The sequence below is a fragment of the Corvus brachyrhynchos genome, unplaced genomic scaffold, assembly GCF_000691975.1.
Source record: "Corvus brachyrhynchos isolate BGI_N302 unplaced genomic scaffold, ASM69197v1 scaffold310, whole genome shotgun sequence".
In the NCBI taxonomy this organism is placed as follows: domain Eukaryota; kingdom Metazoa; phylum Chordata; class Aves; order Passeriformes; family Corvidae; genus Corvus; species Corvus brachyrhynchos.
In genome coordinates, this window is record NW_008236213.1 from 2031441 (window position 1) to 2045408 (window position 13968).

The 13968-nt window shown below is 40.3% G+C and overlaps 1 protein-coding gene and 1 long non-coding RNA gene across 2 annotated transcripts in view; one reads left to right on the forward strand and one right to left on the reverse strand.

Annotated features, from left to right (window-relative positions):
• Positions 1-13968, reverse strand: part of RAB3C (RAB3C, member RAS oncogene family) — a 109130-nt gene that overhangs the window by 5366 nt on the left and 89796 nt on the right. The window contains exon 3 of the mRNA XM_008642947.2: positions 7267-7391. Within this exon, the coding sequence (XP_008641169.1) occupies positions 7267-7391 (125 nt within the window). The remainder of the gene's footprint in view (positions 1-7266; positions 7392-13968) is intronic.
• LOC108449064 overlaps positions 2841-13968 on the forward strand; it is a 39595-nt gene continuing 28467 nt past the window's right edge. The window contains exon 1 of the long non-coding RNA XR_001865164.1: positions 2841-3399. This is a non-coding gene — a long non-coding RNA (uncharacterized LOC108449064). The remainder of the gene's footprint in view (positions 3400-13968) is intronic.

Below are 13968 nucleotides of genomic sequence, written 5' to 3' on the forward strand. Positions count from 1 at the left end.
CTTGGAAATGCATCCTGGGCAGTTCTGAGGGGGCACTGGCCTTTTTGCCTGCTATGAATAGTATCTAATAAGTTTTTCATTCACATTACAGGCTGTCAGTCTACAGCAGCAGGGCTAGACAGGGCACTGACGTGGTGCTGTTGCTCACCTGCTGGTCTAAAATGCACACAGAGCAGTTAGATGGCTTTCCTGAATCATACACAGCCAGAATTACTGACTTTGTACCCTCTCTGCCTCACACATGTGCTGGCTCTGTAGAGGCGCCTTCATGACTGCTCATTAACACTTGTTTATGTCTGCTTTCAAAACATGTAGAAGAAAAAAGCCCAAAAAGCAGTGTCATATGCAAAAAGAACATTCTGCACCCTCTCATCTTCCTGAGAAAATGTGACATCAAGAGCACAAATTTTAAGCACAGTTCCACAGACAATACACACAAGACCTATGCTAATGTTTCACCAGTTGATCAGGAAGGCATTTTGGTTCCAGAGTGTTTGTCTACAACCAAGACAATTTTATTTATCACCCCTGATGTTATGTTTTGCAGATGTCCACAAGGGTGTGTTCCCTCAATAACTATCCTTCTAAGCATTCATGAAGACAAGCTTGAACTGTGATCCTTAGTGCTGCTTTTCTCAGTGCCTTGTTCAATCCCGTATTGTGAGGAGTAGTAGGAGACTGTAACATCAGGGCAAGAAATGGCTGCAGGAAGCTGCTCCCTTTGTAAGAGTGGTATGTAAAAGGCAAAATATAGGAAGTCATGGGGATGAATAATTTAACAATATCATTGTATGTAAAGGAGAGGAGTTAATAAGGCCTTATTTTCTTGGAAATGCATCCTGGGCAGTTCTGAGGGGGCACTGGCCTTTTTGCCTGCTATGAATAGTATCTAATAAGTTTTTCATTCAAGGCACAAGTTGCCTGTCAGTCAAGGCACTGAAAGACCTTTCTCCTCTGCTCAGATGTCCACTTCCTTAGAACTGTCAATATGTTTTAGTCAAAGAGAGACAAGACACGTATGCTATGACTGCAAAGGTCATCTCTCCTAGGAAAGTGGGCTGAAAGTAGCTACAGACCACTGCTGTTCTTCAAAGTATCTCCTACATCAGCAACTATCTGGTCCTGGCAGCAGATCTGATTATGCTGTGCTTTGCTCTCTAGGTCAGTAGGATGGGATCCCTGCTGTCCTAACAAGCCCAAGTGCTGGACTATGTTAAGAAAAGTATTAAAACAACATTAAGCCTCAGAACAGGACTCTGCTAATATTATCTCAGTGAAGAGCAGTGCTTTGTCACCATTCAAGGTAGAGAATTAAAAGGGAGATAAAGATTATTAACCGAAATGTTAAGGTATTTATTCAATCTTTAGGATGGCCAAATTTATTAACAAAAAAAAAGCTAAAGGGGGACTGTCAGCTGTGGCAGAATGGACAGACTCAAGGGGCAGCTATTGGTCGTGCTCTAGCTAACACCTCATCTTCCAGTCTTTCAGAACAGAAGGTTTCATATAAAATTGAAAAAAAAGTTGTATTGAATTTGACTGTGGTTTCCAGATACTTTTTAAATGAGTGCATTTGGGCAATAAATTAGATTTCTGGCAAATATATTTTTTGTGTGTTTACAGGAGACATTGGTTGAGAAAACCCTTGCTTCTCATTGTTATTAAATAACTTTGCTGTAATGCAACTCCCAGTATGTGAAAGCAGTGGCAGGCTGGCATTTCCCCCAGTAAAAGAACATCCTGGGGACAGGAACCTTTAATTGCTCTGCCAATACCCTGTCTGTGTTGTAACTAAACAAAAGACTGGTATTTTTCAGCACTGTCAGTCTGTCTCTTTTCCCTGGAACAAACATTTGCCCATTAAAAAGACCTAAAAAACAGTGAAGGATGGAAGTTTGAACAGGCATATTGCTGCACTACCCAATTATTTTCATTTTTAATGCAAAGTTAGATGCAGCCATATGTCCATGCTCTCTAAGCTGCGGGTGACCCTGCCTTGGGCACCACAGCCTCCAGTCAACCACAGAGGCAAAACAGAACTTGCTGTTATAGCAAACTGTGTGCTGAGGTGTCAGCTCCCTCTTGGTTCCTGATTTACATGCCAAAATTACAGCACTAAAAATGCCTCTTCAGTTCAGTGCCTAAACTCACAGCTGCCTGGTAGCCTCAGTGTGCCCACAGATGCCTACTGTAAGCGTTACCCCCCAGGCTCATACCCCAAGGCAAGGGAAGGTGCACTCCAATCCTGATGCTGGGGAGCTGCTGCCTTGTGCCCCAGCCCAGGAAGGATTCAGAAACCAGTCATGTTCCTGTGCCACCGCAGCAGCAGGTCTGCTCTTGCAGGCTGGGTTAGACCACAAACAGTTGCACCCTGTGTAAGCCCACAACACTGACAAATGCCCCACTTTCACGCTTACTGGCATGCTAAATGGTTTAATTTGAGGAAATGTAATCACAGCTCAATTGTGTCTCTGTCATCTCCCTGGCACGACCATCACCTACATAAATATATGAGCCAAGACAAAAATGAAAACAAAATAGGCAGGGAAGAATGATTCTGTTTGAAGTTAAGATTTTTTTTTTCTTGTTTTTGGTGGAATTTATTTTCAAAGCACTGGGAATCAAGAGAAGGAGAGAGAGAAAAAGAAGAAAAAGAGGAAAAAGAAGAAAAAAGAAAAAAAAGAGAGGAAGGAAGGAAGGAAGGAAGGAAGGAAGGAAGGGAGGGAGGGAGGGAGGGAAGTGGAAATAAAGACTTAAAGGAAGGAACAGCCCAAATGAGAAGAAAAAAGATGGCGATAAGGTATATAGTTACATCTGAGGTGTCAAATTACTATCTCTCTGAGTGGCAAGCTGTGGAGGTGCAATGAAGTCACATGCACTGCTGGCCATGGGGCACATAATATTCAGAGGCCTTTGCAGGTGCCCTGAATCCAGTGTGAGGGCTGGTTTCTGCTGCCCCTTGCAGAACAGAATGTGAGGGCTCCCCCAGAAAGGGCCTGTTTAATTTTGTTTACTGACATTGGTTGTTGGCCTCTAGGAGAGACAGCATGCCAGATAAATTTAGAAAACAGGCGAGTGCAACCTAGGGCATGCTTGGACATGAGGAATGCCCCCAGCCATGGATGATCCTGGATGGCAAAGCATAAGAAGAACCTGAGAAACTAAAGAACACATAAAAAATGATGTGTCTAATTAGCATGCACGGCAGAATGTCCCAAACAAATGGAGTAACTGTATGTCAAACTGCATATGCAACTATCCAATTGCCTGTGCAGTTATTCAGACTCTATTCAAAGGTCCGTGCACACCTCTGCCTGCTAATCCTTAGCTGGAATGTAGATAACAATATCAGTATATCATATGGACTGGGAATAGAAGAACCAAGACATCAAGACACCTGTGAGTCACTCTTTTTATTTCTCTTTTGACAATTGACACCAAACTTTTATGAATGTATGAATTTTGCTGAAAGGCATGAGAGTAATATCTCAGAAAACTGTGCGAGTAATTCCGCTGGCAAGTGTGCATGCATTTCGCTTACATGAAGTTCCAACCCTGTTTAACTAAAATGCTTTAACGCATGTAAGTGCTGACTATATTGGGGTTTCACTCTATAGCCAATCCACGTACTGCTCAGAGCAAACATTCATGAAGATACAAAATATCTTAAGAATTATATTCCATTCCCTTTTTTGGTAATGATTAGAGAATAAACCTCTTTAAATGTGTTTGCTGTGATTACCATATCAATATTAACATTGTGTTAAGTACTGATCTCTATTGGCTGGTTTGTCACATTTCTACACTTTCTTGGAATGATACTTATATGAGAAAAAGTTACATGACTTAATTTGATCCCTTTTCATCTCATTCTAACCTTAGTCTTTTAATGATGCTATTGTGTTAAACGACTATGAACTGATTTCTGAAAAAAGCACTTAAAAAATACTGAATAGGCTGATAAGGAATGACTAATGTGTGTCTTTGTGTCTTTATGCCTGGAACAATTAAATATTCTGGGAATTACTGTATGGAGAAAAAGGAGTGTGACAGAGTTCTCTGAAACCCAGAGAGGTACAGACCAGGTAACAATTGTACACTGTTTGTAAGAATATAACAGTGAAGCAACATAAAATAAAACTATCAAGGGGCCAATTCAAAGGAGAAGTAGATAGCAGAGAAACTGTGCATATTTAAAGGACATTGTGAGTGGCATGATTCTATATGGCCTTAAAAATATCACTGTACAAATCCATGGAAAAAATTGCAAAAGGCCTATTGAATATAAATGAATTGCATTTGGTTCATAAGACCCACAAATATAATTTGCTATGATCAGAGAAAGTATCACTGCATGTTTGCCAGTTCACACTTTTCACAAAACACCTACTAGACTGCTTGTAGCTATGATCCATATGATCAATGACATGGTATTGCCCATGTCATGTCATTAACAATAAATTTAAATACGCATCTTCAAAGCAAACAAGACATATTCTGACCTTATAAACATTCTGTAATTTTCCTTCATGGTCAGGTCTGCATTCCTAACTTCCTTCTTTCTTCTGTGAACTTTGATTTGTACCATGAGAAAGGTACTCAGAGGTACCACAGGATACTTGACTAGTTCAGCCACACCTCCTCCAACAGTAATGAGACCTATTGCTGGTTGATTTAAACCACTTGTTTGGGTTACACTTGAAAAATAAGCCAGCACAGAGATTTACAGAAATGAATGATTACACCTCCTTAATAAACTTTAGGGCCACACTTTTCAGAGAGGTCAGGAGCCACAAGGAGGCCCCATTTTCCAGTAACACTGTTCTCAACAGAACACCACGTTTCCTAGAGGCTTAAATGCCCAGTGCTCTTTTTGACCTTCTGAAAATTCACCCCAGAAGGTGCATGTATTCATTTTCTCAGTGACTTCAAAAAAACAAGGGCTGAAAATAAAACCACACTTGAGAACAGGATGTCACAGTGTAGCGTTTGTACAGCACTCATGAATAGTATTTGCTTGCAATTGTGTCTGCGATCAACATTGCGTTCAAAGGGCCCACAGTTTTAAAATGCCTGGCTGGACAGAAAAATCTATAATGTTATTTTTAAAACTTGTCTGTAAGAAATGTTATCAACTTACTGCCAGAGAAACAAAAGAGAGTCACATGAGTATAACACAATGGGTGTCCTCCAAACCAGCCAGCAAGGCCAGTGCACTTGGTGCAGTTAACGGAAAGTCTTTCTTCTGCTGTTACCCACACCACCTCACACAGTCTCTGGGCAGATTTAAGAAATTATTGCAGCTGTACAGGAAACATGTAAACATTTGTGTGTGCAGTCTGACTACAGTTAATGACTGGATCAGAGACACAAGTTATCTAATACAATAATCTGCCCTTGAGATAGCCACGGGATATATATCTGAGAAGAGAGCACCTCTGAGTAGATAAATATGGAAATAGAGAATAATCTTCTTCCATAAAGATTGAATTTTAAATCCCAGGAGCTAGAATTTGCCTTAAAGCCTGAAACATGAGTTTTGATATCTATCTCATTACTCTTTTTTTCTTTTTTTCAAACATTAGTTATTACATCTGAGGATTCTTGACTGTACAACATGCAAAGTTCCTTTTTGTCTTGATAAATTCATGACCTTGGGAATTCCTTGTCAATTCACTGCATTTTTTTTTTTATAGGAATATGGTTCAAGGAATAGAAATTTGGATTTGTTGTGACTTTAAAAAATCTTCAAACTCTATAGTGAAAATTTATGATTGTTGCAAAACATTTTAGCACCTCATCAAAATCTGTGGTAAAATAGACTGTTAGATTTTTGAGATCTATTTGTCCAATGAATACACTTTCTTATCTCCTACTACAATGAATAAATATTAGAAATGGGAAGAACAGATAAAAAAAATATATAGAAATATGACAGGTATTTCTTCAAAGATAAATATCCTCTGTTAAAGCAAGTGCAAGGGTAACTATCACAGTTTTTTTGCAAGCAGTTTGAGAAACTCAGTTCTTCACAAATATTGGAAACTTTTCTGGATATAATCTTCTGTTAAAGATTTCCTGTCACCTTTCAAGGACTAATTTATAGTAATCTTTAATGTGTACTTTCAAGGAGTTCTTTTACATGTATGCAACATTTATTAAGACAGGTGCAATAGGAAGGTATGTTATTCTGATGAAATTGTTTACCAGGAAAAGCAATTGTACAACTAGAAAAAATTATTTTTTAAAAAATAAGGTCATTGACTTATGCATATACACAACTTAAGAACCACCACCATGAGATTAGATCCCTTCTTAAAACATCCTTTCATCAAACTACCTATATAGGAATAGTGACAAGGAGATCTTGGTTACATATATTTTGACCACACTGAACTTTTACCACACTCAGTTTTAAAAACAACAACAAATCCATGCTCATAATTTATGATTCCCTGCACATAAACTGACCTCTAACAATGCCAGAGTTTGATTTGCACACCTGCTGAGCTTACTCTCCAGAGATAGGGAAACTTGAAGGAAAAAAGGGGCTGGGTAGTAGTATTACAGTGATGCTCTGGAGATTTTCCATTAAAGTTTGGCCAGTGTCACTTCAAAAACATTTCATAGTATGAAAGGATAACACTGTTGTGTAGAAACAGAAACAACAAAGGTGTTCACAGCTTGGCAACTTTCTGTGTGTACAAAATTTGCTTCCCAGAGAGAGACTTTATGAAACAAGTTCATATCTACACCTCTGTAAATATAGAGTAGATCAGTGGATGAAGTGTCAGCAGTGGGAGTTGGACAGCAGCATCTTTCTGTTTTGGGTTATTGGTATTGGTAATCATAACCCAAACCCATTTAACTTGCAAAAAGGTCTAGCAAGCTGTTTCTGAAATTTCTCCTTTCCTCTCTCTTTTTTTCACTTTCTTTTCCTTTTCCTTGTTCTGTCTTTTCTTTGTTTTTTTCCTTTTTTTTTTTTTTTTGAGGGGATGGTGCTTGGGTTTTTTTGATTTACTTGTTTCTTTTCTAGGATTTATCTGCCAGTAGCACTAATGATCTAAAGATATTGTATATATACAGACACATGCTAATCTTGCTCTGTATCAAAAAGGCTGTAGAAATAAAAGAGAGGCAATGTGTGACTATTCTTTTACAATGAATGTGTCATGAACATGTAGTTACAAGTACTGTAGCAATTAATGAGATTAGTTTGTGCATTCTCACAAGCAATCACAAAGCTTTAGTTGTTTCTTTTCTTACCAAGTTGCTCTGCTAAATGTTTTCCCCTCTCAGTGAAGATTACCCGTTCATCCTCCATGTCACATTTGTTCCCAACCAAAATAACCTGGGCATTATCCCAAGAGTATGTTTTGATTTGAGTTGACCTTAAAAGAGAAAGAGAGAGAGAGGAGTCAAAGCAAAGCAAATTCCCCTTAAGTCAATTTCAAGCAGAGTTGCAACAAGAATAAAGAAACAATATTGATTTTGACAACTAGGGTAGCATGATTCTGTTTAGTTACAAATTTCAAATAAACTAAGGATTATCTGTTAGGATATTATGGGCAGAGTATCAACACAGGTTTTACTTTTCCTTGCTAAAAATAGTATTTTCTCCTGCCATCAACATTCTTCCTATATATTAGAAAGAAGTGGTGACACTTTCTCCATTTTCACATTTTAATGCAAACCTTATAATCTAAAAACAGAGCTCTGAAAGAAAACCAACAACTTATTCATTTCTTATCTTTTACTTTTAAGATCGGGATGTAACTTTAGCAGCAAAACCTCAAAATTTCAGAGCCAGTCTGTCTTCCTTCTGTTGTTTGTCTCCAGCACATTCCTCTACATGTCTTTGATCTACCAGAAGGGCAGCAACATTTTACATTGTGCATCAAGCCATGGGCAGGGGCTGAATCTGAACTCTGATTTATCTTCCATTTAAATTATACAAGCCTTAACCATGACTGCAGCTGAATGGGAGTATCTGAGGCCTTGAAACACCATGAATACTGGTGGTGAAACAGCTTACAATGCTCTCTTTGAACGTGATACAGATAATGGATGACTTAGGGGCATACTCATGGTACCTCTCAGTTGCTGCCTGCCACCTTTCTGCTGGCACCCAGACCTGCTCTGTAGGAGGGAAAGCTTCACAGCTGGCTCCAGGCTCAGCCAAGAGTGATGCTGCTGGTTGCCACGTTCTGACTGGCAGCAGTACCTGCCCTTCAAGGTAATGCAGGATGCAGGAAACTTACTCCAAGCACTTACCCTTTGTCTTGGACTTGTGACTATCTGGCTTGTGACTGTCTGGCTTTAGGTTTTAAGTGCTTGGTGGGACATTAATATCTCTTCTGTCTCCATATGATCAATGGAGAGAGAAAAAGACAGAGAACATTTCTCTTTCCCCCAGCCCGTCTCACACTACTTTCTCCACCCCTCCCTCCCTCCTTAGACATTACAGGGTGCTTAGGAAAACTTCAATAGAATAGAAACTAACCTCTAACTACACACTAAGAGAGGACACCCTGGAAAGGGATCCTGTGGCATATCAGGGACCTGTTTTCTCAGTTTCTTTGAAAGAAGATGAAATAGCTTCAAAAATCTGTCACCTAAATGTCTTGGAAGCTGGTCTGCGTGGGTACTACATTCACTAGTGACCCCTTCTCATAAAACAGCCATCATCTCTACATATTCAGACCCCTGTCTACAAACTGTAAAATTCAAAAAAAGATCATGATGTAGTCTGAAAACTGATTTTAGTGAAAGACAGCAAGTGGATCAAATCTCTCCAGCTGGCTTTGCTTACTGCAAAACCAGAGGGATGGCCACGGGCAAAAGCTGCTATAGCTATCTTTGTGACCCTGGGTCCAATGACATCGCCTACAGGTTCCCTGCATGAGTCAAAGAACCTCTAGGCCGTGTCTGATGGGTTTGCAGTGCCAGGCAGAGAAATTTAAGAGGAACTTAAACTGCCTTTAGGAATGTTTCACTTTTTCACAATGACCAAAAAGAAGCTGAGGCAAATTCTAGACATTTTGTGCTACAGATTGTTCCCTTGGGCCTGACCTGATCTTTTCTTCAAGAAGTGACACTGTGCTACTTTAAAATCTGTTTTAATGGCAATTTGAGTAGGTGTTCATAAAGTACTGTGATCAAAGAGAAGTCAGACTTCCCTGTACACTTATATTTTATTAAAGATACCATTTCTCAGAAAAAAGGACAACATGCATTCAGTTTGGCAGAAACGTCCTTTTGGAATCATGCTGAGTGGTTAAGCAAAGTAGAATTATTATTGTGTTTATATCCAGAACTACATTTGTCACCACAGCAACTTTGCAAATAGTAGTACCTCAAATGTCAGTGTGTTAGTCCATTAAGGACTCTAAAAGAGCTTAGCTCTGAACAACTATTAGTTGGGAGCCAATTTATTCCCTTTATGTCAAAAAAAGGAAATCAAATATGTTTCAAAAGAAAAATATACAGTAAAGATATTAAGCTTTACTGAAGGAATTACTTACATAATCTGCAAAGTTGAAATAGAATAAATCGATGAAGAAATACTGAAGACATTAAAAAAATTTAGAATATGAAGAAATACTGAAGAAATATCACCACACAAGTGTAAAGAACATTCATTCAGCCATGTTTTGCAGACTTTGGCTCCAGAGCTTTACATGAGTTTCTTTCATTAAGAATGTAAGCTCCCTTCATTTTACTGTAGCCAGATGTGATTTTTTTATTCTACAACTGTGAATCTGTGCACTCAAATGCTTATTACTAAAGCAACTTATTTTATTCATAGACGTTATTTAATCTGACTTGCTTATGTCTCATCTTCTAGTTAATTTATTTTTATGTAACAAGAAGAGGTCTTGTCCTTGCAAACAAATCCAAAGACTTACATTTTGCAAAAGACGCTGTAGTGCAAAAATATAACTGCCTGAAAATCAGCCAAATGTATCCACACCCAACACCACATCAGAAGAAGCTTAATTCAAAGGATATAATAGGCTTATCATTGTTATGTTTTCTTTTAGATGTACATTTCCACTATTGGCTTCTATAGGTTTTGATTCCCACAACTCCCCACCAAAGTCAGCATATAGGTCACTTGAAAAAAAAAAAAAAAAATGCTGTTCCTTGCATACATGACCTTTCAAATGACTGAGGCTCCTGATTAATCCAAAGCATGAACAGTTGTCCTTGTAAAGAACTTCAGCCTCAGGAAGATTGAATACATGAAAAGGCAAAGATGATGTTTGCAGTAAGCTGAAATGACAGTTCTTGTTCACTCTCAGTGACCTGGTGTATGTCAATAGTAATTTACCCTGTAAATCTTTCCCTTTCTAGTTGTATGGTAGGCAGGGAATATGCATCATGCTTGAATTTTTATAACGTATAGACTCCAGAGGGGCAGATTAACGGAGGAGTGCAATGATCCATTACTTTCCATGATCAGCACCGGGCTTGTTCTCCCTGTACTGCAATTCTACCACATCCCTTGTCAGAAAAGAGCACTTGCTGAATGCAAATAAAAGCAATGCTATTGGCTTATCTTAAAACGGTGAGATCAAATAACTGCCCAGGCATCAAAGGCAGGGTGCCTGTGTGTGTGCTCTTGGGCAGCTTACAAGGAATGCTGCACAGTGTGACAGAGTGGGGCTCAGGAACACCCAGCCCCAAGCTGGCTGAGGCAGCTGAGAAGCTGGAAGCCAAGGTAGATAGCACAGAGCAATGTGGGAGAGCTGCTCTGATATTACTGCTGTGGAAACCAGACTGTTCACATTAGATTAGGTGATAAAAGCTTATCTGTACATCCAAAAGAAGCACGGAGAGATTATGGCACAGGGGAGAGCCCCAATAATATCATGGCCCTGGCTGCTCTCAGGCCTATTGCAAGAAACATCAGACTATCCAAAGCCTATGTCCACTAGCCTGGAGGAGCAGGAGTGCACTAAGGCAGGTTACCAAATTAAGACTCAGAAAAAGACCTGGACACTTGCTGCCTGTTCTGAGCTCCCCTTCCCCCTCCCAAAGACACTTGCCTCTGCCATGTGCTCTGAGCTCCTTTGTTCTAAGCGTGGGCAAAACCAAATGTAACTCAGACTCTTCAGCAGTGTCTGATTGGCCGGTCACCCCGGGTCCGCCCCCAGTCCGCCCCTTTCCCCTTCTCCGGATACAAGAGACGATCGAGGGAGGCCCCGCCCTCTCTTGGCTCTGCTACCCTTTCTGCGAACATGTTGTTGTCTGTCTCATTTGAAAGCTCCTAACTGTGGGAAATTGAGCGAGCAGGGAGCTCTATTTCTCCCTCTTTGCTTCTGCTGGTGGTATTTGCTTTGCAGCTGATACAGGTACCGATTTTAGAGCTACTAAAGTGCCAGATTGCCCGTGCTACCTCTCTAGGCTGCTCGAGGCTTTCTAAGACATTAAACCACTAGGCTAGCCGGGAAAAAGCTGAAAAGGATACCTCCCTCAGGACACCACATCCAGGTCCCTTCCAGGGTTGTTCCAGGAAAGTCCCAGTCCCACTGTCCAAAGTGAAACCCATCACTGCGAGTCAACACTGGAGGCTAATGTCCAGGTGCCAGAAACTGAGGAGACAGGGGTTCAGGGGCAGGTACTGGGGAGACTGAGTTTATGAGCCCAGGTGATGGAGGGAGCCACAATGTGTATGTCTCCACAGATATATATATTCTCATGAGTGGACCTCAATGCTGTGCTGTTGTGGAGGGGAGCAGTGTGAGGATGATGATGCTCTCGGTGTTTGTGGGAGCACTCCTGGGTGTTTTTGTCTCCAGTGTGTGTGTGTATATGGTCATGTGCATATGCACATACATGTGTTGTTCCCTTTGTGAGTTGTGTGCACGTGGCCCGCTGGGAATAGGTCTTCAGCGTCACTACTAGTTGGACCTGGGATATGGAGCTGCAGCAGCAGCTCCTCTCTTAGTCAGATCCAGCAGGATATATTTTCCCCTGAGTTCAGACTTAACATGGCTGTGCCTGGGTAACACTGCATTGCTTCTTGGAGAAGCTGCTACAGAAGGCAAACCTGCTGTTTGCTGCACTCAATATATTTCAGGTTGCACTCAGTGCTGACATACCTTGGGTTGACGTTGAGTATCATTTCAGACAATCACTTTTTAATAGTTCATCTATGTCCAGGACAAATATTCATACAACCTGGAATAGTCTCTAGTATATTTTCACCCACAGATTGCACGGAAGGCAAGCAAATATAAAGACATGTCCATAGAGTAAATATACCAGGAATATGAACTTTTAGAGACAGCCTTAATCTATTCATCACTCTTTGGATCAAGTCCTCCAAGGATTCTTGCCTACCACAGAGAGACTGGTTTCTACAGGCTTTTTAGATTTATTATGTAGTAAGTCACGTGCACAGACAGCAAGAGAAATACCCTAAAGAAAATGCTCCAAAGGGGGCTGTGTATAGTGTTTATTCCAGCAAATTCAGGAAACAGGTTGTACTTCTGATGTTTTGATTTCTGAAAGGAGAACTCAACGAACTGGGGTGCATCATCTTTCCAGGAAAAAAATAAAAAACCCCCAAACCTTAGCAAAAAACTTCAACCAACCCAAAAGAAAATTAAAAAAACCTCTACCAAAACTGGGGTTTTTTTTAAAGTTACTGGTTTCTTGAGTTCACTGATTAATCCTTAAAATTCTCCTATTTTCATCTACAGCATGCTGACTGCTAAGCCCGTTAGCTGAATTATTAGAGGTCACATAGTGGTGGGATCTGGGGCAGAGTCCAAGTTATCTATTATTTCTCAATTTCTTTATTTAGTGAGAGGGAGTATAAGAGAAGCCACTGTGAGTTTGGAGGTGTTTCCAAAGTGTCCAGTGTTTCCAACTGAACTACCTGCTTTTATTTTCTAATGAGTGTGCCAAGTGTCCATCCCCCTCTGAGCAGGAAGGATTGCTCTCCAGTTTTTTCAGGGGACATAATTTTCCTTCTGTAATTGGAGCAATGAAGGGTCTCTTTCCCCTTTCCCACAGTCTCCATCCCTTAAAGTGGGAAGACACACCACTGCCCTCTCCAACCCCTTACAGAGACAGGGATGGTAAGGGTGTAAGGGTGTAAGGATGTAAGGATGGTAAGCTCTGTCATTCCCATCTTTTCAGGAGATGGGATCATGCCATGAGTCCTTTCCCACCCTGCTTGTCTGTGAGGAGCTCTGACACACTTACCATTCAAGCCAGCTTTTCCACAGAGTGAGTCTGAAGTCTCCCTCATACAACCAAGTGTTTTCTACACTTCACTGTACACCATAGGCTCCATTTTTTTTTCCCATGCCCTCCTTTATGTCTCCTAAACTCTTTATTATTCCCAGCAGTGCTTACTTGGTATGTGCTTTAAGAATGCCCCAGCATCTTAGAGTTTACCCGTCTCCTCTCTTTCTCTCTCATGCTTACCTTTTGGATATGATGAAAATAGGGCATATGTAGGATTATTCTCTATGGCATGTTAAATGACTGCAATGCTCAGTCTTGATGGCCATTTGGAATCTGGCTCTGTACCAGCTGCTCTGCACTGGGTGCTTAGACCTTGCTGCAGGCAGGGCAGGGAGAGAGGTGACCTCAGGCTTTTCATCTGTTTTCCAGTAAATAATCTAGCATTAGTGGGAGACAAACCATTAAAAACATAAACCTACCAACTAAAACCCCAAATCAGCTCTCTAATTGGGACTTTGAAGAGAGTACTAAGGTTAAAAATTTGAAGCAGTCTTAGCAAAAACAAGACAAAGGGTCCTGGTGTACTTGAATACTAAACTTTTTGTGGCCACAATTATTGACACAGCAGGAACATAATGGAAATAATTAGTAATAATGTCAGTAATAATAAAAAGAAGATGTTAACATTTGCCAGATTTTAATTGAACTGGTGAATAGTTGGAGCCATACACAGAAATAGAACTTTCTTTAAGAAACAGCTCAGGA